The sequence below is a fragment of the Ovis canadensis genome, chromosome 2 (assembly GCF_042477335.2).
Source record: "Ovis canadensis isolate MfBH-ARS-UI-01 breed Bighorn chromosome 2, ARS-UI_OviCan_v2, whole genome shotgun sequence".
Classification (NCBI taxonomy): domain Eukaryota; kingdom Metazoa; phylum Chordata; class Mammalia; order Artiodactyla; family Bovidae; genus Ovis; species Ovis canadensis.
Genome location: NC_091246.1, coordinates 158,513,639 through 158,537,202, shown reverse-complemented (window position 1 = coordinate 158,537,202; position 23,564 = coordinate 158,513,639). Strand labels below are relative to the sequence as shown.

At 39.4% G+C, this 23,564-nt stretch overlaps 1 protein-coding gene across 5 annotated transcripts in view; it reads left to right on the top strand.

Annotated features, from left to right (window-relative positions):
* Window positions 1–23,564, top strand: part of GPD2 (glycerol-3-phosphate dehydrogenase 2) — a 236,629-nt gene that overhangs the window by 103,825 nt on the left and 109,240 nt on the right. For all 5 annotated transcript variants that reach the window (XM_069574381.1, XM_069574386.1, XM_069574385.1 and 2 more), the window contains one exon: window positions 20,166–20,275. In XM_069574381.1, coding sequence (XP_069430482.1) covers window positions 20,174–20,275 — 102 coding nt within the window. In that variant the 5' untranslated portion in view covers window positions 20,166–20,173. The remainder of the gene's footprint in view (window positions 1–20,165; window positions 20,276–23,564) is intronic.

Here is a 23,564-nt window from a genome sequence, read left to right as displayed (position 1 = left end):
ACAGTCATGACTTCCCTCACATTCCCTTGGATCTGTTGAACCTTCAACATTCGAGTTAATTATTGCTTTCTCTACAAATCTGCCCTGATGATGTTTCCTCCCTCCTCTTAACCCCATATGTAATTACTCCCTTAGCCCCTACTCCAAATTTTACTTGTATCACTCATGTTTGTTTTAGAATCCTCTTCTCGAAGTAATAAGTTCCTTAAAGACAGAAACTGAAGTATTCGTCTTTGTTTACTCATAGTCTAACACCGTAGGTGCTGGATGAATCTGTTGAATAAATGAAAATCAGGCACATGTTTAAGTTTTCATATTGCCTTTCTGTTATGAAATATAAACTATATTTTGTGCACATTCTTTTTCTTTAATAGTGGAGGCAAAGTTTTTGATGAGGTGGAGGATGAATGCAGAAGAAAATGGGTAACCAGGTGGGTAGTTAGTATGGGAGGCAGACTTAGACCTGTGTTCTTTTTCTTTTACCAAGTGGCTTTTGTTTATTTTGTTCACCATTGTCATTGTTTTATGTTGAGTTGTAATCGTTAACTTTTCCAGTTATTCGCCCAAGGGAATACAAACATCAAACAAATGTGGGTTTCTGGTATTGGTTAGGTATGCTTGAGTGGGCAGCTTGCAGGTCCTGCCTCCAGGTGCAGGATTGGTGTGTGGAACCTTTTAGAACCTTGGTGTTAACACACTCATTTCCTTTTAGGTCTCTTCAGACCTTGGTTTCCTTGATCCTACGTGGATGAACTGATTAATTATACCTAACAAGGAATGACATCAGCAATCAGAGTCTAGTCAGAGAAGGGTGGGGAGGGCAAATGTGAGATGAGGCGGCAGGAGTGAGTCACTCCTAGCTGTCGGTGGCTTGGGAGTGGTGGTAAGGGGGCGAGGATGGGTTGAGGGCTGGTGGAGGTATCTGTGGGGAGCAGCGGGGATTGTGTGGACATGGGTAAAGGTGGTTTGGGGGACACTGTAGACTATTGGCTAGTGGTTGGCATGCATTCCTCACCCTATCTGAACTAAAAATAAATACCAGGAAATATTGTGAAGAGAGGACAAAAAAAAAAAAAGAAATCAAACCAACACTCTTACGGCTCAAAGTCGTCACAGTGACTTGGGTTAACTCAGGACACAAACCTTACATCAAACCTCTCATGGGGATTGTTTTCAATCTGCTGACTAATTGAGGTACTAGAGATAGGCTAGGGACAATTGATCCTGTGTGATCAGAGTCTGGCCTAAAGCAAAAAGTCTGCTGTCTCCCTGTGACCTCTGGGACAGGTAACCTGTGGCCTAGAGTGAGGTCTGTTTTAGAGGAGGGGCTTTACTGGATTTTTATTTTTGATAGAACACTCCACAAATCACAGTATCCATTCTGTGGGAGCCCGTTGTAGTTATATATGAGCAATGGGAGCTGTTGACGCAGATATATTTTTATGTCTTATTTGTGTGCCTGCTCAGTCACTCAGTTGTATCTGGCTCTCTGCAACCCTGTGGACTGTAGCCCGCCAGGCTCCTTTGTCCATGGGATTTCCCAAGCAAGAATACTGGAGTGGGTTGCCATTTCCTTCTCTAGGGGTATACCTTATTTACATGATCTATAAGTTGTGAACTAGATGAGATTTTATGTATGAGAGGATGGAAACTCACAGTCACACACTAGTAAGTGGCTGAGTTGGAGTTCAGTCCAGGGGTATCTCTGATGACCTCTACACCGACTGCCTCCCACAGGGAATGGTCTGTTGACTGGTCAGTGTTGGTGTCTGAATTTGCCAAGGACAGCACCCTGTGATGAGAACATTCCCAGCCGTGCCTAGAGAAGTGGCTGTGTTCCTGTGTATAAGCACTGACTTGTCACAGGGCAGGCAGAGGGAGAGAGTGCTGGCCTTCATCTCGGATGGTCTGTCCTTTCTCCCTGTACCTGTGGGCTTCCTTCAGGGCTGGCACAGCGGAGGGGCCCCGAGTGCATTGCTGGCTGCAGCGTTTTTATGTTTATGGAGTTGAAGCCTGGGGAACGCTAAATTCCAGTAAGTTCGATCAGCTTTGCAGTCATTAGTTTGATTAGTTGTTGGGATTTCGGATGTTGTGTTAAACTTTAAATCCCCGAGACAATATAATGTGAAATTAACCATATATCCATAACTAGTTCGGGGGTAGTTTAGTTCAGGCTTAAGTAGTTAATTGTGTCCAATGCTTGAGGCACATTCATCCTAGGTAGGGTAGAGACTGTACTTCAGAATGAAGTAGACAATTCTGTGATATTTTCTAGTTCTTATTCCAAGATTTGTAATAAATTCTACAGGCACACTATTCTTTTCCTGTCTTTGTGTGGGTTTTTTGACTCTGTCTAGTTCATTAGAGGTGAGAAAAGTTGTGTAACAAGAAAATCACTCAAGTAGTGGTCAGATGGTAGGGGATTTAGTCAAATGTCAGCTATCTATCTGCACTGTGCTCTTCAGAGTCCTTTTTTTTTTTTCTCCACTTTTCTCTCACTTGCATATTCACACACTAGATTGGTTCTTTTTTCTTATTATAAGAATAACACATGCTCATTTAAAAAATTTAAAAAATAATATACATAAAGAAGATAATAAAAATGACAGCCCTTCCATTCAAAGATGAGATTTTAAACATTTTCGGGTGTTTCTTTCTAGCCTTCACACTCATGTGCACGTGTGTGTGTGTGTGTACACATATGCTTTAAAACAGAAACACACAGATACCATTTTATTTACTTTTGTTCTCTTCATGATTAATTTTCTACTGCCTGGTACCTCATCTCTATGTAGAGTGTAATTAACCCAAAAAGAATGAATTCCCAAGCAGTCAAGAAATTTTAGAATGTGTAACTTATTTAAGACTGTCCACTAATTTCTAGACCTTTATAATTACTACCAGCATAAAAATGTTGCTTTTCAAGTCTGAATGGGTTAAGAGGATTGCAGTCATTTGGACCCAGTGAGTGACCTATGCCTGTGGTCCAATTTAGATGGGAAGAATGTCAGGAGGCTCTGGGGAGCAGAAGGCCAGGGTTATGGGATCTAGCAATACCTCGAAAAAGGAACAGTCCAGATGATCTCCATCTCTTATGTGAGGACTTTGAAAGGACAGGTGGCTTTGTTGAGGCTGAGATTGTCACGGAGTAGGGGTCTGGCTCTGGTTGCTGACTGCCTGTCCTGTGATGCTGCAGAGCCTTAGGAGACAGCTTGAGAAGCAAACCATGCTTCTGGCTGCCGCCAAACTAATGACTAAGGAGATGGGCGCAAGTGAGGTGGCTGAGGTCATGCCTGGAGGTCGCTGTGTTGATGTCGGAGGCTGGAGTTTTAGGAGACCTATTAGAAATGCCATTTTGGAAGTCAGTTTTGTAAGTCCTAATGGCCTCGTGGTAAGATCACAGGCTCAAACTATGGGCTAAATTTTTTGGATTAACTTGGGGTTTCACTTCACATTATCTCAAAACTTACGGTTGAGAAGAGGCTGTTTAGTATAAATTGCTAATGTGCTCTGCTGATTTCCGTCAGTTGTGTGCTTTGACTGACAACAGTGCGAGCCTAGCCCACTGGGGTCTGGTGAATTACATGTGCTCAGCCAGAGTGTTTCTTGAGCTGGAATTGAAATGCATGGCCCTTTAGTTTCCAGTATGATGCCAACACTCAGGCAATTGACTTTTGCTCTTCAGTTCCAGCAGGGGGAAAATTATGAAATAAAATGGGGAGAGGCCAGGCATCTTCAAGATTCATACCCATAAATATAAATAACCATAATTAATCATATGCAGTCTCTCTTGTCTTTTACGTCTATACTCAGTGTGGCAGTTAAGTTTCACACAGCTCCTTAACGCCCTGCTGTGCGGTTGGTGGGGAATATTCTGAGTTCCTCGGCGTGTTGAGATGTGACCTGGGCTTCTTTTCCAATATGAGTTCAAAATCAGTTCAAGATATAATGAGTTGTGAGGGGGAAAGTCACCTGCAACATACCCTAGCCCTAGGGAGAAGAGAAATATAAAAAAGACTTCTGCTGTTGACATTTGAGAGCTCTCTCAGTTGACACTCTCTGTTCTTTGTTACCACCTTATTAGACTGAATGGGCTAGAACAGCCTTTCAAGTGTGTTGAGTTCAACAGATATTTATATTCAGGATTATCACTGAAGTGTTTGTTTTCCTATTTTTTATTGTGGTTTAGAGTTTTTACTATTTTCTTATGTGGTTTATTAATTCTCCCCCCATCTCTCCACATTACATCCTTTTTTCATACTTTAACCTGCTTATTAATGGTGTCCTGAAGAAAAAGCAACTGCTGTTACTCTTATTTCCTTGGGAAGCATCCTCTATGCTGTAGCTAGGATCCATCTTCTTTCCTTCCTCCATCTGTATGAATTCCATCATATCATTGCATTGATTAGGACCTTCCATTGATTTTTGTGTCTCTGTCATGTCAGAAGAAACACCCTGCTGGAAGGAAGTCATATGTGATTTGGCACCTGTCTGGCTCCCTGACCTGATCTGGAACCCAGTGCCCGCATCATTCACTGCTTTGCCCCCACAGTGGCGTTTCAGTGTCCAAGAGAGGCCAAGCTTACACACCCTGTGTGTCTTTGCATGTCTGTCCCCTCTGTGTGGAAGGCCCTTCTCTTAGGGCTCTACCCGGTAGCTCTTCCTCTTCAATTATATTTGTGCCAAATAACCTGCGGGGACATCTTGTCTAAAGTAGATCCCACCTACTCACAGACTTAGAGAATGCGCTTATGGTTGCTGTGGGGGAAGAATGAGGGAAAGGGATAGTTGGGGAATAGTTAGTTAGTGGACGTGTACACACTGCTGTATTTAAAATGGATAACCAACAAGGGCCCACTGAATAGCATGTGAAACTCTTCTCAGTGTTACATAGCAGCCTGGATAGGAGGGCAGGTCAAGGGAGAATGGATACATGTATGTATATATGTATATATATACGTGTGTATATATGTATATATATATATACGTGTATATATGTATATATATGTGTATATATGTATATATATGTGTATATATGTATATATACGTGTATATATGTATATATATGTGTGTATATATGTATATATATACGTGTATATATGTATATATATATACGTGTATATATATATGGCTGAGTCTCTTCCTTTGCTGTTCACCTGAAACTCACAACATTGTTAATCAGCTATACCCCAATACAAAATAAAAAGTTGAAAAAAATTATGTAGATCCCCAAGTCACTCTCTGACCTAATTAAATTCTTCATAGCACTTATCAAAATATTCAATTTTTAGATTTGTTTATAGGTTTCTCCCAATCCATGGGAGCAGAAAAATTTCCAGCCCCTAGAGCAGTGCTGAGGATGTAGCAGACATTGTCAGTCCCAATCAAACCCATGTTGTGGGAATGAACACCCCTCTTTTCACCTTCCTTGGTTGGGCGATTCCTTCAGTGACACTGTCCTGAGGATTTTTTGAACTCTTGCTTTCGTTACTTTCTTAGAGTGTACAGTTTTTATTTTTCCCTTACCAATGTTAGGTGTGTTTTTTGTAAACCAGTTTCCATCAACGAATTTTGAAGTTTTTTAGGAGTGGCAGATAGCTTCTTTTTTGGCCCATTTATCTGTAAACTTTTCTTTAAATCCAAGAGAGCACAAATTTTCTAGTTGTTTCTAGAGCAGAAGCACACAGTTTTGCCATATATTTTTTTCATATATGCAATGTGAATTTGCTCAGATGAGGCAGAATTGAAGTAAGAGTTTTCTTTTTCTTATCTTGGACTATGTATTTGTATATGGTTTGAGATTCTTAATCTTCATGAGAGACTTGTGTGATTCGTTTCATCCACACTGTGTACTGCAAACTTCAGACATTAATCTGGTAAGATCCTCTGAGCTAGAACAAAGGAAGGAAGCAGGAAAAAGCCCTTGGATAGACAGATAGAGCCAGAATGTTGAAAATCCAAGCACTAGAATGCTAATAAGTTCCTCCTTTTGCCTTACTCAGAGTTATTTATTTGTATTGTAAATTCTGGTGTAGCTAACTTGGCTGTCTCTTTTCTGACCACGGTGGCAACAAGTTAAAGTGAGCTGGAGAGCTCAAAGATCAAAAGGGAAAATTACTATCAGCTTGAAAGTTTGGAAGAAACAGGAAAACTTTATAGAGCAGATACAAGTAGAATTCAAATGGGAACAGTCTGTGGTTTGGGGCTTGGAAGGCGGAATTTTGTTACGTTTGTCCTCGGGTTTATGTTTAGTGCCTGGTACATGTTAAATGATCAGCAAATAATTACTGGATGAAAGAATGAATGCAAGTCTTAAGCATCCCACAATGTTAAAAAAATAAAACATTAACATAGCACCAACTTTAATGCTGAAAGTCTTCACCCGCTCTCTCCACCCGCCTCCCGTGTGCCTATTGAATGAAGAAAAACCATAAAATAATAAAAATTTAAAGTTGAAATAGATCTGTACATTTTCTGAAGATGTTTCATTTGTAGCTGGAGTGAAGATTAGCAAATTCAAATGATTTGCCTGAAATCACAAAGCAAGTTAATGGTATAGACAGAATTACACAGCAAGTCTCCTTAATTTCTCCTTCTAGAATATCCACTGGTGATTTTCTTTTTAGCTTGGTATTTCAAGAATTAAAAGAATATAGTGGTTTTTGGAATGTGTGTACATTTTTTTTTGGGGGGGTGACAGTTTTAGCAAGAATGTTGAGTAAGAACCCTTGATCTTCTCTGCATGCTGTTTAAAATTTAGACTGTCAGGTGCTAGGGTATTAGCTGTGTAATGTTGGTACACAGTATCTCATGCTTAATGACTAGACTTGTTTATGATCTGGTCCTTGAAAACTTTGGGTATGTGCCAGTTCTTTTAAAGAAGAAAAGAAAAATCTAAAAAAGAGAGGCTTGCAGAGGACGCCTCATTCAAGTGGGGAGAATAAAATCTTATGACCAAGACTGTTTTAGCCAAGATGACTGAAATGGAAATACAGCTTTGTTTATTACTTCTGCATAGATGAAAGATCTACTATCTTTTCTTCTCCTTTTTTGAGGGGTCAGGGGATAGAGCATTTACAAAATGTTCTATGATATGTATTCCGTACTTTTGAAAGGAATGGTTAAAAATATGAATTAGTGCAATCTCTCCTGTTGTCTGATTCTTATTTCCTTCAGGGTGAGATTTTTAAGGAGTGTCATTGCTAAGCTTAATAATATGATATATGATTATTTCAAGGTAGTGCCTCTTAGATTTTCTTTGCAGCTGTTCTTTTTGTGTGTAATTTGACCCTTTATTGATAGTTAGATTTATACATGTAATAGATTATTAGATATGTAGGGGAGTGAATTTTAAATGCAAATTTCAGCAGGCTGTAGTGGAAGAAAAGGTTACAGGATGTAAAAAGTGGTTAGCTTTATTTCCTGAGGATCTTCTCCAGTTCAAGAAAGCAGAATAACTGGTTTCCCCACCCATATAATCTTTGGTCTCTGTTTTAACTGTCAGTCATGGCTTATGGATTGATAGAGCTGTAATAGAGCTGTAATTAAATATAGAACTTTTTTCTTTGCAGTGTAAGTAAATTAAATTAGCTAAATTATTGTGCTATAACTAATTATCATAAAAATTATGCATAGTTTTTTATGAGCTCAGGATTTCATAAATTATCTTCAACAAGTATTTCCTAAAATGCATTTTTAATGACGTATATAATACAATTGCTACTATAGCTTTTGAAAGAATTGGTACATTTTCCTTGTATTCGATGACAAAAATAATGAATAAGGCTGAGTTAACTCAATTGGCATCAACATTTTGAAGTTAAAAAGCTATTTTTTTCAAAGTTTTGTTTGTGCTTATAACATTTAAAGGCAGATGCTCAAACCTTCTACATCTGTGCTATTAAAAAAAAAGAGAGATTTAGGAATAATGATCTCAAGTTTCTTTAAGATTTTTTTGAGTCTTAGAAAAATGCCCATTTCTAATAGATAGCTTTTTCTAATTAACAATGCTATATTTCTTAAAAATATTTGATATTGGGTAACAATGAAATAGATCTCTGAGTAAGATCCAGGCAAATACAAGCTTAATTATCTTAAGTGTGTCTTTTTCTGAACATGCTAAATTAATTGAAATTATCTTAGGGTATAGTTCTTTTGATTAAAGTTCTTTATCACCTATTGTGTCTGACTTTTTGTGACTCCATGGACTATACAGTCCATGAAATTCTCCAGGCCAGAATACTGGAGTGGGTGGCATTTCTCTTCTCAGGGGATCTTCCCAACCCAGGGATTGAAGTCTCCCACATTGCAGGCATATTCTTTACCAGCTGAGCCTTGAGGGAAGCCCTAGAATACTGGAGTGGGTAGCCTATCCTTTCTCCAGCTGATCTTCCTGACCCAGGAATCCAACCAGGTCTCCTGCATTTCAGGAGGATTCTTTACCAACTGAGCAATCATTTGAATCACAGTGCTTGTGCACTATCTTAGAACATCTAAGACATTTTTAATAAAGTACATTTATTTATATGGTGAAATAGATGTTTTCTTATGAAATGTTTTAGGGTGTGTAATTAACAACCATGATTGTGATTACTTCATAACGGTTATGTTTATAATAAATCTGGTTGAGAGGCTTGATATATTTTAGTGTAAAGACATATTTTGAGCTCTGTTGTTTGATTTGCAGTTTATTCTGTAACAAAGTAAAGGATTTTTTTCTTGTCTTAATTACTTAAGTAGACTCTATAACAACATGTACAATCTAAAAAAAAGGTGGTTTGTGCTGCTAGAGAAATGTGAATCGTTTTCCTAACCCAACAACAGAGTCAGCAAAGGGTCAGAAAGCTTGCAAGAAGCACAGGATGAGTGTGGCCTGTTTGCCTAAAGAACTTTTTTTTTTCTGGTGATTGATTGATAACATTTGTTCTTCCTCAAGATAGAATTAAAGTTTTTTTTAAGTGAGGCATTTCTTAGTTGACACAGGATTGTTATTCCATAGTAGGCATCCTGTCTGCCCAGTTCCTTCAGCTGACTTGTGTCTTTATAAGGGGTGGGCATTTTGGGGAAGGAACTCTTTAGACTCTCCTGTAAGGGACATTTTATGTTATGCCTCTCAGGATTACCTTAAATTACATATTTGGTAAAGAAAGAGGCAATCGTGTATTTTTATGGAAAATCAATGATGGGATTTTACAGTAGTAAACAAAAATCCATTAACGTATCTAAGATGATAGAAATATATGTTACTTTTGGTTTTACACCGAATTTAAAATGGAAAACAAGTTCACCTACATGAAATAACTGTAGTTCTTTATGATTTTTAATAGCAATTCTATGGGAAGCAGATACACTAGAAATTATCCCATTATGAATTAAGCTATGATCATTTGCATTTAATGAATGTAATGCTATTGTTAGCTGAGATGGGCTTCATTGATTTCTTGTAATTCTGCAGTGAACCTTACGAAAATTAGAGAAAAGGGTCAAATTTATGACTCTGTAGTTTTGATATGCATTTTATAAATGGCAGAAGGCATAAATACACAATACGGAAGTTGTCTTGGAAACGCTATTTACTGTTTTTTAAGCCAGGTCTTACATAATAAGTGACAGCTTGAGTGTGAGCATATATCGTCTTGTTCCTTTGGGGCTCTCTTCCCTTTGGATATGTTTTTGTTTTAGAGGACTTTGTGAAGTAAATGCTTTAACTGGTTGTGGCATTGCATTTTAAATTAAAAAAAAAAAATTACACCAAAAGAATTCATGTGATAATGCTTTGAGTTTAATTTTTATAAACAGAGGTTTCTAACTGGCTCATTTTAAATGGTTGACCTTATTTTCTCTCTCTTTTTGGGAGAGGTGCTATTTGCTTACATTTCTTAAAGTCTGTTTTGAACCTCTGAAACCAGCTCAACCCCTTTTCTGTGCCAACTCCTCCTGTCAAGCTTCCAGGCACCTGCCCTTCTTTGAACCGGAGGGGTGGTCCTAGGCTAACCTCTTCTGAGTCATCTGTAGCTGTGTGTTGTGTTTGTTCTAAAGTGTTATAGTTGACCTAAAGATGCCCCCGAGAGATGAGTAGAATCATTTTTAAAGTACCTTCTGGCAGCTCTCTGGACCAATATAGATATTATAGTGTTTGTCTTCTTTCGTTTTCTCTTTTGTTACCTGATCCCTCCCATCTCCCCAGCATGTGGGAGCTTAGTACCCTGACCAGGGATCAGGGATGGTACCTGCACCCCCTTGCAGTGGAAGCTCAGAATCTTAACCAGTGGACCACCAGGAAATCCCTCTTTGGTCTTTCTTAAAATACTCTCCCTTCATTTTCTTTTCCCATCTTTTGGGTTAGACCCCTTGGCGAGGGATTTCCTAGGGAAACTGACTGGAAATGGAACCTGCCCTGCCCTAAAGTACTCTGATAGGATGTGAAAGACAAGGGCCAAGCTAGGATTGGATGCTGTGCTAGGCATGTGAACATTGCCTGGGCTTACTCATCCACCATAGCCAAAATTTTGGAAACCCAGAGTCTGAAGATTCGTTTTATTTCAAAGTTTTCTGATGACTTTGACATGGTTCTTTCATTTATCTTGTTTTCCAGGAGAATGCTTTTCTCAGTGATTTCAGAAAAATCTTTTTGCTTGTCCTTTGATATCCTATTCAGTGTGTGTATTTTTTACAACTATAGTTTTTTCATTGTTATTGTTGTTTTTTGGCTTATGGAAAAAAATATATCTAACATTTCATGCAAAGATGGGCTTGATAAAGGACAGAAATGGTATGGACCTAACAGAAGCAGAAGATATTAAGGAGAGGTGGCAAGAATACACAGAACTGTACAAAAAAGATCTTCATGACCAAGATGACCACCATGGTGTGATCACTCACCTAGAGCCAGACAACCTGGAATGTGAAGTCAAGTGGGCCTTAGAAAGCATCAGTACGAACAAAGCTAGTGGAGGTGATTGAATCCCAGTTGAGCTGTTTCAAAACCTAAAAGATGATGCTGTGGAAGTACTGCACTCAATATGCCAGGAAATTTGGAAAACTCAGCAGTGGCCACAGAACTGAAAAAGGTCAGTTTTCATTCCAATCCCAAAGAAAGGCAATGCCAAAGAATGCTCAAACTACTGCACAATTGCACTCATCTCACACGCTAGTAAAGTAATGCTCAAATTCTCCATGCCAGGCTTCAGCAAAATGTGAACCATGAACTTCCAGATGTTCAAGCTTGTTTGAGAAAAGGCAGAGGAACCAGAGATCAAATTGCCAACATCTGCTGGATCATGGAAAAAGCAAGAGAGTACCAGAAAAACATCTATTTCTGCTCTATTGACTATGCCAAAGCCTTTGACTATGTGGATCACAAGAAACTGTGGAAAATTCTGAAAGAGATGGGAATACCAGACCACCTGACCTGCCTCTTGAGAAACCTATATGCAGGTCAGGAAGCAACAGTTAGGACTGGGCACGGAACAACGGACTGGTTCCAAATAGGAAAAGGACTGCGTCAAGGCTGTATATTATCACCCTGCTTATTTAACTTCTATGCAGAGAACATCATGAGAAACACTGGGCTGGAAGAAGCACAAGCTGGAATCAAGATTGCTGGGAGAAATATCAATAACTTCAGATATGCAGATGACACCACTCTTATGGCAGAAAATGAAGAGGAACTAAAAAGCCTCTTGATGAAAATGAAAGAGGAGAGTGAAAATGTTGGCTTAAAGCTCAACATTCAGAAAACAAAGATCATGGCATCTGGTCCCATCACTTCATGGGAAATAGATGGGGAAACTGGAAACAGTGTCAGACTTTATTTTTTTGGGCTCCAAATCACTGCAGATGGCGATTGCAGCCATGAAATTAAAAGACACTCCTTGGAAGGAAAGTTATGACCAACCCAGATAGCATATTCAAAAGCAGAGACATTACTTTGCCAACAAAGGTCCATCTAGTCAAGGTTATGGTTTTTCCAGTGGTCATGTATGGATGTGAGAGTTGGACTGTGAAGAAAGCTGAGTGTGGAAGAATTGATGCTTTTGAACTGTTATGTTGGAGTAGACTCTTGAAAGTCCCTTGGGCTACAAAGAGATCCAACCAGTCCCTTCTAAAAGGAGATCAGCCCTGGGATTTCTTTGGAAGGAATGATGCTGAAGCTGAAACTCCAGTACTTTGGCCCCCTCATGCTAAGAGTTGACTCATTGGAAAAGACCCTGATGCTGGGAGGGATTTGGGGGCAGGAGGAGAAGGGGACAACAGAGGATGAGATGGCTGGATGGCATCACCGACTTGGTGGACATGAGTTTTGGTGAACTCTGGGAGTTGGTGATGGACAGGGAGGCCTGGCACGGTGCGATTCATGGGATCGCAGAGTCGGACACAACTAAGCGACTGAACTGAACTGATGCACAAAATAAAGGCAAATCTAGAGAAGAAGGTGAAGACACTTAAGTATTCTCTGTTTTTTCAGGATTTTATGTATTCACTTATTTCCTCTGGGATAGTCTTTTGTGGATAACCTTTGCGTCCGTTTTCTATCCGGACTTGGCCTAAATCCTTTTCAAAAATGTTTAAAGCAACCGAAAAAAGAGCAATTCATTTTCAGTTTATAGGCTGGGCTCATCTTTGTTTGCAGAGGACAGGTTGATGGGCCCCTGATGTTGAGTGTGTTGTTCATTTATGTCTGACGGCTTTCAAGAAGGATGCCTGAGGGCTGCCTGTTTCTTGAGGGATCACAGGCTGCTCCGTGAGATGTATGTGTGCAGAAGTGCCTCTCTGCTTGGCTCGGGAGGATCTCTTTGTAGGCAGAGTGTTGATCATTCTCCTTTCTGGAAAGTCAACCTTGGGGAAAGAGGTGCTAGTACGTGATGTGCTTTGATTGGTACGCGTGGAAGTTCTTTATCAGTTTGTGCTTGGTGTACCTAAACCATGATGTTCTTTCTTATGGGAAAGTATGCACATTTGCTCTCACATCAATTGTAGAATAAAGGGCCTGCTTTGTTGAAACATGCCTAGTTCAAAGCAACCCTCCAAATCTTGACTTTTATAGTTAAAACTGCTTGGGTGGGAAGCACTCCCCCCCCCCCCACCCCCCGCTTCTTCCATTTGTGTTCACTCCCTCTTCTTCCATTTTGCTGTGGACTTGCTGTCAACTGCCATGATTCTAGACTTGCTGTGTAGGAGTTCCTCTGATGAGGCCTTATTTAGTAAGATGCATGCACCTTTCTCCCTTAAGCTACTGAATTTGTGTGCAGGTCGACCTTGAGGCCTGGCTCTCTGACTTTTGCCATCTGTGGGTTTGACAGAGTGTCAGGGCTCAAACGAGATGAGGGGGAGGCTTTCCATGCACAGCTACAATGTGGGGTGGTGGCTGCACAACTAAAGTGCCAGGAGCTTCTTGCTGCCTTTGGACCTGTATCTGCTTAACATGCTACATCTAGGTTACATGCTGGGAGTTTTATGTTTTAAATGCCTTGTTCATCTGAGGTTCTCTGTTCAGTGATCAGGGCATGAAATACCTTTATATCTTGTGAGAGAACATGTGTGCCAGGGACCACAGTGCTTGTGGTTGCAATGACTCTTCTGAAAAAAATGATCTTTGAGCTATCCTCTCCACTCCCCATCACCCGCACTGATCACTCTTAAAAGGGATGGAGAGAAGTATTCTTGCAACTGTTGTCGCCTAAGAGTGAAAACCCTAAGATGCCTCAACTTTTCTTAAATTAACGTAGAGCCTGGAGATTAGGAAGGAAGATAGGAGTTTTTGTAGACGTGAAGGGACTCAGGACTTCTTCCGTAGAGGAGGAAGACTCTCTTTGGAGAGATTTTTATTTATGCTAAATTAAGAGAGAAGCTAGGACTGGAAAACAGGGAGAGGAGTTTGAAGACTCTATTTTGAGAATTTAGGGGCCAGAAAGTGTGCTTTCGTTCTGGAATTAATTCTCTGGTGAGTAGTTGCCGAGAGGACCTACAACCTTTTTCATTGGATGGTTATTTCTTGTTTTTAAACCGCAAGTGTATGGTCAAGTTATTTAAATGCATGATTTCACTGGTGGAGTAGCCTTACCTCTGAACAGGAGGAGGCAGAAGTGGTGAGTGCTCAGGCTATTTAAGATAATATCTGAGCGGTTGTGTGCATTGTTGAAGTCACTCAACTGTCTATAATGGGAGTCCTACAAGGACAGCCAGGAATTCTGTGCCAGATAAGGTGCAGGGTTAGCTCAAAGCATGGGTCAGCAAACTTTGAGAAGTAGCAAGTCCAGTTTTTGTTTTGCTGGCAGTAAGTACATTATATTTTGTAGTGGATATGTCTGTCTGTCGGTTCTAGGCAGAAGATTCCCCACACCATAGTTTTAGCTCTGAAGACTCATATGAGTTTGAGACCCACCTATCTGTTTGCAGTTTTCTCTGTGTTAGGTGTTCTGTCCAGATCTTAGATATCATTGGTTCCAAATGAGCTCCTCTTCTCCCTTAAACTTGCTGCGCTGTCTGATTCTTAATGTTGTAATATTGGGGAAAGTCCCCAGTTACCCAGGCTAAAGCCCCTTATGCCATTTAGTTTTTTCCTGTTTCCTTCCACAATCCCTTGTCAGATTTCTGCAAAGCATCATTGTCTGCATTTGTATTTTTTGATGTTGTCAGATTTGTGCAAAGCATCGCCTGCATTTGTACTTTTCGATGTTGTCCTAAACCAGACTTTCATCTTCTCATGTGGGAACTATTACTGCCTTCCACTTGGTCCCTCAGTCTTCATCATATGCTTCAACACAACAATCTACTTCAACATTCTTCATGTCATGAGATGCAACAGCTAGCTTCACTCATCTGCAGTCTCAGCTCATGATCAACAGAATATCATAGAAAAATACCGTATTCACATGTATAGAGTCTTATCTCTTGCTGTGAGCTTTTTTTGGAAATCTCATTCCAAATGAACATCATCTCCAGGCAAACCAGATAACATCTTGCGTGCCTCCTGAATTTTGCCACGAGGTTCCTCTTTCTCCTCCAGATCTTTCTCAGTCCAGACCTGCCCATACTCACTCCCCTCCAAATCCTTTTTCTTAAAGAGCCTGTTCAAGTATCTTCTCTTCTGAATTAATTGACCATGTATGCATGGGTTTATTTCTGGGCTCTGTATTCTGTTCTGTTTACCAATGTATTTCTTTTTATGCCAGTACCATATTGTTTTAATTACAATAGATTTGTAATATAGCTTGAAATCAGATAATGGGATGCCTTCAGCTTTGTTCTTCTTTCTCATGATTGCTTTGGCTATGCAGTCTTTTGTCTATCAGAGTAGGATAACATTCAGTGTAACACAACTAGTTATAAGACAGATTTTGTTATTTAAGCTTTCAAATTCATTATAAGTTCCTTGACGGCAGTTGATAAACTCACAGATATATTTAGTTGAGTAACTTTAGTTAGGGTTTTTTTTTAGTTGGCCTAGTGTTCTCCTTGCAAGAATTAGAGGGCTGGCATTGATCTGTGCAAATACAGGAGCCAGATCTGAGTCAACATATATATGATTTATTCATAGGCTATTAAACCTGGACATCATGCTCTGATAACTAAGCTAATTTTATTTTTGGATGATTTTTCTATCTCTGGTTTCCTCACACTTTTAGTTGCAATAGGTGATTTATTGGCATTTTTGTTCTCAGTCTTTGCTGTCTTCCTGGTTGCAGCTTTTATGTAGAAGAAAGTAATCTTTTCCTCTTTGTAATCATTGTGAAAACTTTTTTTTTAATAATAGAATGTAAATGGGTACAAGTAGTTCACAGCTTATGATTTTTAATCTGGTGTTGCATTGCTTTCTTTCAACATTAAGACAGTTTTACCTTATCTGGCAGGTTACTAGTAGTACTAATACTAGTAGTGTTTTGTCAGAGTCTTTCTCATTGCCTTAGAGAAACCCTAATGTTGAGGCTCTGTACACTTTGAGTGAATGCTTGAGAATAGGGTCTTCTTGGAGGAATAATAGCAAAATATGGTGTGAGTCTTGGGGAGCAGTTACCTTTTCAGAGCAAAGGCAGGGCAGAACCACCTCGTGATTAACGACAAAAATTATGCTGTGGTTTTGTCACTTACTGTGAGTAGCTGATCTATGTAAAGAATGAAAATCATGGTACCTATTACCTAGCAAATAAGTCGGTAAATGGCAGCTATTGTCATTATAACATTAATAATGATGACAATGACAGTGATGGTTATCATCATCTTAGGAGAGCCAGGTAAAATCGATTGCTTCTATGTTTTTATTTTTGAATTATCTCTAAGAGTGACTTAATTTGTTACAAATTAAATCTACTACTTAGATTATCTTATGGATACATTTGATCACAATAGAAATAATATTACTTCAGCATAGTTATTTTATGAAAATACTGAAAAAAGAAACTTTTTATTATAGGCAATTATCACTAATTTGCAAAACAATATGTCAAAGCAGTTTTCCTGTAGTGTTTGTGGCTCACTGAGAAAATCCATGAAGATAATCCTCCTTAGCAAGTTTTGGTTTCAGGAAAATCAAATTGAAGCAATATAATAAGGTGAGCAGGGAATGTGAGGATCTACACAATTGGAAAAGCTAACCCCAGACTTAACTGGCTGAATGACCACTTCTGCTGAGACCCTTGATGACTGTGTTGTATAACATCCCTTAGTTGGCTGTTTTCATGTGTGGTGTCCTTTGTGAGGTCATCAATGACATTATCAAGAGGACAGAAGCAGTGATACTGAGCTAAAGTCAACCGCCTGTAAAACCCAAGCGACTGTCAGGCTGCTGTCTGTATGGGATGGGCACTGGCATTTTTCAGGTAAATAGAACTAGGTCTCTATTCTGTGTTTCTAATTGTTCAGTTCAGTTCAGCTGCTAAGTCATGTCTGACTCTGTGACCCCGTGAACTGCAGCATGCCAGGCCTCCCTGTCCACCACCAACTTCCGGAGTCCACCCAAACGCATGTCCATTGAGTCGGTGATGCCATCCAACCATCTCATCCTCTGTCATCCCCTTTCCTCCTGCTCTCAGTCTTTCCCAGCATCAGGGTCTTTTCCAATGAGTCAGCTCTTCACATCAGGTGGCCAAAGTATTGGAATTTCAGCTTCAGCATCAGTCCTTCGAATGAACACCCAGGACTGATCTCCTTTAGGATGGACTGGTTAGATCTCCTTGCAGTCCAAGGGACTCTCAAGAGTCTTCTCCAACACCACAGTTCAAAAGCATCAATTCTTCGGCACTCAACCTTCTTTATAGTCCAACTCTCACATCCATACATGACCACTGGAAAAACCATAGCCTTGACTAGACGGACCTTTGTTAACAAAGTAATGTCTCTGCTTTTTAATATGCCGTCTAGGTTGGTCATAACTTTCCTTCCAAGGAGTAAGCATCTTTTAATTTCATGGCTGCAGTCACCATCTTCAGTGATTTTGGAGCCCGAAAAAATAGCCACTGTTTCCACTGTTTCCCCATCTATTTCCCATGAAATGATGGGACTGGATGCCATGATCTTCGTTTTCTGAATGTTGAGCTTTAAGCCAATTTTTGACTCTCTTCTTTCACTTTCATCAAGAGTCTCTTTAGCTCCTCTTCACTTTCTGTCATAAGGGTGGTGTCATCTGCATATCTGAGGTTATTGATATTTCTCCCAGCAATCTTGATTCCAGCTTGTGTTTCTTCCAGTCCAGCGTTTCTCATGATGTACTCTGCATATAAGTTAAATAAGCAGGGTGACAATATACAGCTTTGACGCACTCCTTTTCCTATTTGGAACCAGTCTGTTGTTCCATGTCCAGTTCTAACTGTTGCTTCCTGACCTGCATACAGATTTCTCAAGAGGCAGGTCAGGTGGTCTGGTATTCCCATCTTTCTCAGAATTTTCCACAGTTTGTTGTGATCCACATAGTCAAAGGCTTTGGCATGGTCAATAAAGCAGAAATAGATCTTTTTCTTGAACTCTCTTGCTTTTTCCATGATCCAGCAGATGTTGGCAATTTGATCTCTGGTTCCTCTGCCTTTTCTAAAACCAGCTTGAACATCTGGAAGTTCATGGTTGATGTATTGCTGAAGTCTGGCTTGGAGAATTTTGAGCATTACTTTACTAGCATGTGAGATGAGTGCAATTGTGTGGTAGTTTGAGCATTCTTTGGCATCACCTTTCTTTGGGATTGGAATGAAAACTGACCTTTTTCAGTTCTGTGGCCACTGCTGAGTTTTCCAAATTTCCTGGCATATTGAGTGCAGCACTTTCACAGCATCATCTTTCAGGATTTGAAGTAGCTCAACTGGAATTCCATCACCTCCACTAACTTTGTTCGTAGTGATAGAGAAGGCCAATTAGTCCAATTACGGGATAGCATGCTATCTCTGGGCTGCTAGGATTTCATTGTGCAGTCGATTGGCCTTCATTTGAACATTTACAGCCATATGAGGAATGGTGATGCTCAGCTGTGACAAACAGATGCCTTCCAAATTGGTCAAGTTGTGGTTTTCACTGTCAGAAAATCATGGATTAGGTTTTGCTTAGGGTTGACTGAATGTTGAATGGAAGCCTCAGCCAGTATACAGCAACTCTTTTGCATAACTTGGGAGAGAGGGGACAGTTGATGCAGTGAAGGGGTGGAAAAGAAAAGACCTCCAGCTGCAGAGAACATACACATGTAAAATATTTTTCTGGTGAGAATCTTTTTTTTTTTTTTTTTCCTGGCGAGAATCTTAAAAATAAAGATGAGTCTTAGAATTTAGGAGTTTGTCAGGAAAAAAAATGAAGATTAGAGAAACAATAATACTTTAAGAAATGCCAGTTTTTTTCCCATATATAATTTATAGTATTCCAAAATGGATTTTACTGTAGAGTCATTGTTACCAACTGTACTGAAATTCTTTGATTTAAGATAGTTATGTTAATATTCTATTCATTTGACATGAACTCAAAACATTTTAATTATATCATAATTTACATTGAGACAGTGTATGTTTTTGACTCTCCTAGGTAAAAACTGGCCTCACATTAAATGCTTTGAGTCATGACACCTGTAGAGTAGCAGGTGCGAGTCTAGAGAGGTCGGAGCTTCACCCGTCTGGCCATAGGGCGGTGGCTCCACTGTAAGATTTGCATGTGCCAGCCGCTGTTGTAAGTGGAAGACTTAGGCGGGTCAAATTTGCTCAATATTAACTCTCAGTTAGAATTGTTTTTAAGTGGTCACACAGTGTTATCTTTTTTGTTTGTTTAGCACAATAAAAGGGAATAGGTTTTTCAGTGGAATTTTCATTTTTGTTTTTTTTGGTTTCTGGAAAATGTTAGACTGTATAAGGCCTGAAACAAACAAAAAAAATCAAGAAATTCCATCAATCCAAAAGAGCAGACAGAAAGTCGATAGGTAACACAATGCAAGACTTCATTTAGAAATATACAGCGAGCAGGAAGGAGAGCTGGGTCTAGAGGGTTTCCCCTTGAAACTGTGGTGCCATGCAAACTCTGACTAGAAGAAACCTTCTTTTCATTCTTCTAAAAGTTCCCTGAATGAAAGAAATTATAGCACTGTTGGATCTTTCATTTTGTAGAAGGGTCAAAGCATGGTTTTCCTTTACTTTGTAATCTCTAAAGTGTAGACTCTTCCAGGGCTAGAAATGTAAGTTAAGTGTGTTGGCTTTCAGATTTAGTGAGAAGTTTATTGGGAAGGGGAAAACTCGGGAAGAGAGTTGTACCAGGGTGGAATTAAACACTTGCCAAAGAATGCAGAGCAGGCTTGAGGCTCATTGTGATGCTGAATGACAGAAGACTTCGACTAGTTCTTTTTTGTGGAGGGGATTAGTGGTTGAACAAATTTGCAAGTACAGCTTGCAGTTTTGTCGGACACACAATGCCATTTCTTTTCACAGCTCTCTTGACTTTATACTCTTTAAATATCCTCAGTTGTCTCTGAGTTTTCCTTTTTGTAATTCCTATTGGACGGTAACTTTTATGTTGTCAGTTTCCTCGGATTTTTGTGTGCTGTTTTTGAATTGTGGTATACAAATTGGTATGTTAATAAATTCCTTATGGTTTGTTTTTCTTTCTAGTTTAACATAATTTCATAATCTATACAGTTTCTTTTTATTATTGGATTATTATGTGATAAAAATCACAACTTTTTTGTTTCCTTTTTTTTTTTTGCCTTTTAGGCTAAGAAATGGCATTTCAAAAGGCAGTGAAAGGGACTGTTCTTGTTGGAGGAGGTGCTCTTGCCACTGTTCTAGGCCTCTCTCATTTTGCTCATTACAAAAGGAAGCAAGTAAGTAATTATCCATGTATTGATTATAATATGAAACAAGTCTGTTAAAAGTACTGTATATGAAACGAATGTAATGGTATTGTTTAGAAATTGCTATCTCAGCTTGATCTGAAAGACACTAATTTAGAATATTGCCTTAATGATCATTGAGAACTCATGTGTATCTCATTTTTTAAAAAGTAGATTTCTTTATCAGAAAGAATTATATTACTTAGCCTCTGCTTTGGCTCTTTGCTTTTAAAAGACTGCTTCATTTCCGAGTGCCGTGGTTTATTCACTTAGACTTTCTTTGTCTAATTCATCCAAATGTCTGGATACCTTCTATGTTCCTGCCAAGAGTTTGTCTTATTAGCAGGCAGACAGCTGAGAAAGGAAATGGGAAAAGAAAGAGCCTACACAAAAGACCCAACTCAAAATTTTGGGTTTATTTCTGAAAGGTTTAGTTACTTATGTAGCATTATTACTTATACTGGGTAGAATTTTTAGTGGGAGAAAGCTATGAAAATGGAATTGGCATGAAGTTTCCAAATAATTCAAAGTGTTGGTTTCTTTTCTTTTTTTTCCTCTCTGCACTGCAACTATACCTTCCCATAGTTCAAGCTGATGCCAGGAAATAACTTTTGGTTTTGTTCTTTTCAGGATTGAAATACTAACTCAGTAATTAGTATTAATCTCCTGTCCCCTCTTCCCAGCGTCATTAGGACTTTTTGTGATACCAGCTGGTTGGTTCATTCCTGATTCAAAGACAAAGGTGAAGCAATTTGGGAAACTATTTGCAGTTGGGCCGTGAACTACTCGTATCCTATATTTTTGTGAGAAGCTTTCAGCCCTGCCTGGGTTGTCTTGTTCTTGTTTCTCTTCCTTTGTGCTCCAGGGTAGTAGTGCCAGCCACACTGCTTGGAGTCTCATGTCCTGAATGGGACTGCCATGTAAAAAACACATATTAGGAAGAATCAACTTGTTGGCTTGTATATTAAAAAAAAAAAAAAAAAAGAAGCTAATTTTTAGTGCTGCCTCCAAAAGATGGACAGTATTGGATATAGGTTGTGCTGTTTCTTTCCATTCTTAACTGTGAGCACATTACTCTTTTTTTTTTTTTTCCCTTTTAACTTTTTATTTTATATTGGGGCATAGCTGATTAACAATGTTGTGATAGTTTCAGGTGAACAGGGAAGGGACTCAGCCATACATATACATGTGTCCATTCTCCCTTGAGCCCTGCTCCCATCCAGGCTGGCACATAACACTGCACAGAGTTCCCTGTGAGCGTATTGCTCTTACGGTTTCCCTAAGTATACATGTTGCAGGTATTACTGGCTTTCTATTGAAGCTCATTCTCACTCCTGAACACACTTGATGTACTCTTTCTTTTAAAATGTTTCCTTGGTTCCTTAAAAATAAGTGTGGAAAGATGATGTTGTTTCTGCTGAGGCTATTTTAGAAGTGCAGTTCTGTTTGGGACATGGACTTTAACAGATTAGATTTCGTCTGCCATCTTTACCAGTACACTCTGAAACGATATTGGAAAATGCCAGTGCCAAAGTCCCGATATCTAATATGATGAGTTGTTGCTAAATTTGTCCATGGTTCATGTCTGTTAACCATAGTAAGCATGTTCTATTTCAGAATTTGTAACTTAACTTTGTACCCAGGGAATACTGTTGTTGTCTGATTTCTCTTTTATTTCTCAATAGAACAAGCAGTCGATGCTGCCTCCAGTCCATCAAGTTAGGAGTTAATTTTAGTCAAGAAAACCAAGTCAAGCAAGGGTCTGTTGATTCCTGGACATTTTGTCATTTTCTGCTTCCTAAGTTAGACATCCTGACCACCCTAATAGCCAGTTGAAACAGATACCAGCAGTTTTGAGTCATTTATAATTTTAATCTGACAAGTTCTTTTGAGAAAAATCACCATAGGCGTACTCTGTCAGTGAGTTGCAGGAGACACCCGCCCAAGTGCATGTGTTCTTCTGTGGCGATTCCTGTCCCTTAAAGCCACTGCCATGAGCATGCTTTTGGTGGCAGGTTTGGATCCAGCCATAGGGACTGGCAGAAAAAGAGACAGGGGTACGTGTGGAGGGAAGGCCAGCCCAGTTGACCATTGACATAAAATGACCACAGGCCTTAGCTGTCCTCTTTCAGAGAGTATCTGCCAGTCAGAGCCGTTCTAGGGGAGGAAATTTTCCTGACTTCAATAGTCAACAAAAAGCTGTCCCTTGATGCCCTTTATTTGGCTACATTTTATAGAAGCTGTGGCCTTAAATGTGACTAAGTGTGCTCTTATTCTTCTAGAGAGCAATGCTTAAAAGTATTGGCTTGTGTTTTTTACTTTTTTTTTTCCCCACTGTTTATGAGATGATGCCAACCAATAAACCGTCCTCCTTTAATGATGAGTTAGTGTTGAAAGCCCAAGGTACTGACGGTTGAGAAAGCAGTTGGCTGACTGTTGAGTTCAGGCACGTTTTGCTGGCAATCCTGCGCTTGAAGCACTGCTTCCCCTGGCCCACTGGCTCATGGCAGTGGCTTTAAGGGACAGGAGTCGCCACAGAAGAACACATGCACTTGGGCGGGTGTCTCCTGCAACTCGCTGACAGAGTACGCCTATGGTGATTGTTCTCAAAAGAACTTGTCAGATTAAAATTATAAATGACTCAAAACTGCTGGTGCTTATTTGATATTCCTGGTACAAAACTTCCTTCCTAAAATACAGACAGAGGTCGTATTCTAAATACACGTGGGCTGATTCAGCACCTTTGGTGGTGGATACTTTATTAAGTGTTTTGGTGCTGGGTCCGCTCACAAAACTCTTTGAAATTAGCTTCCATTTGCAAGGAAAAGAATAGAAGGAGAACTATTACATATACCGTTTTTTGATTAATTAAATGGAAAACAGTGAAATTCACTAAAATGTGATTCACTTCCCTTTTACTCAGTTGCTTGAATAAAAGCTGCTGTAGGTGAGGAAATAGAGATATTTGTGAAGATTGGCGTTTTCGGGGGCAGGTTGGAGGTTATAGGTGATAGTAAGGATTTTTTTGTTCCACCCTACTTTGTGGTATGACTTTTCTTCATGCAAGCATATTATTAACACTTATGTTTTTCAGTAGTGAATAGTCTCCACTGTTAACTCAAGTCAAGAGAATTTTTTTCTTCTTTTGAGATAAATAAGATCACATTTGGAAAAGGTGGAGATCATGGCCTAGGGAGAGAGCTGTGGTTGTTGTTATTATATTTCGGAGCTGGCAAACTTAATCTTCAATTCCAGTGAGAAAGCTGATGGGGGAAGAGAA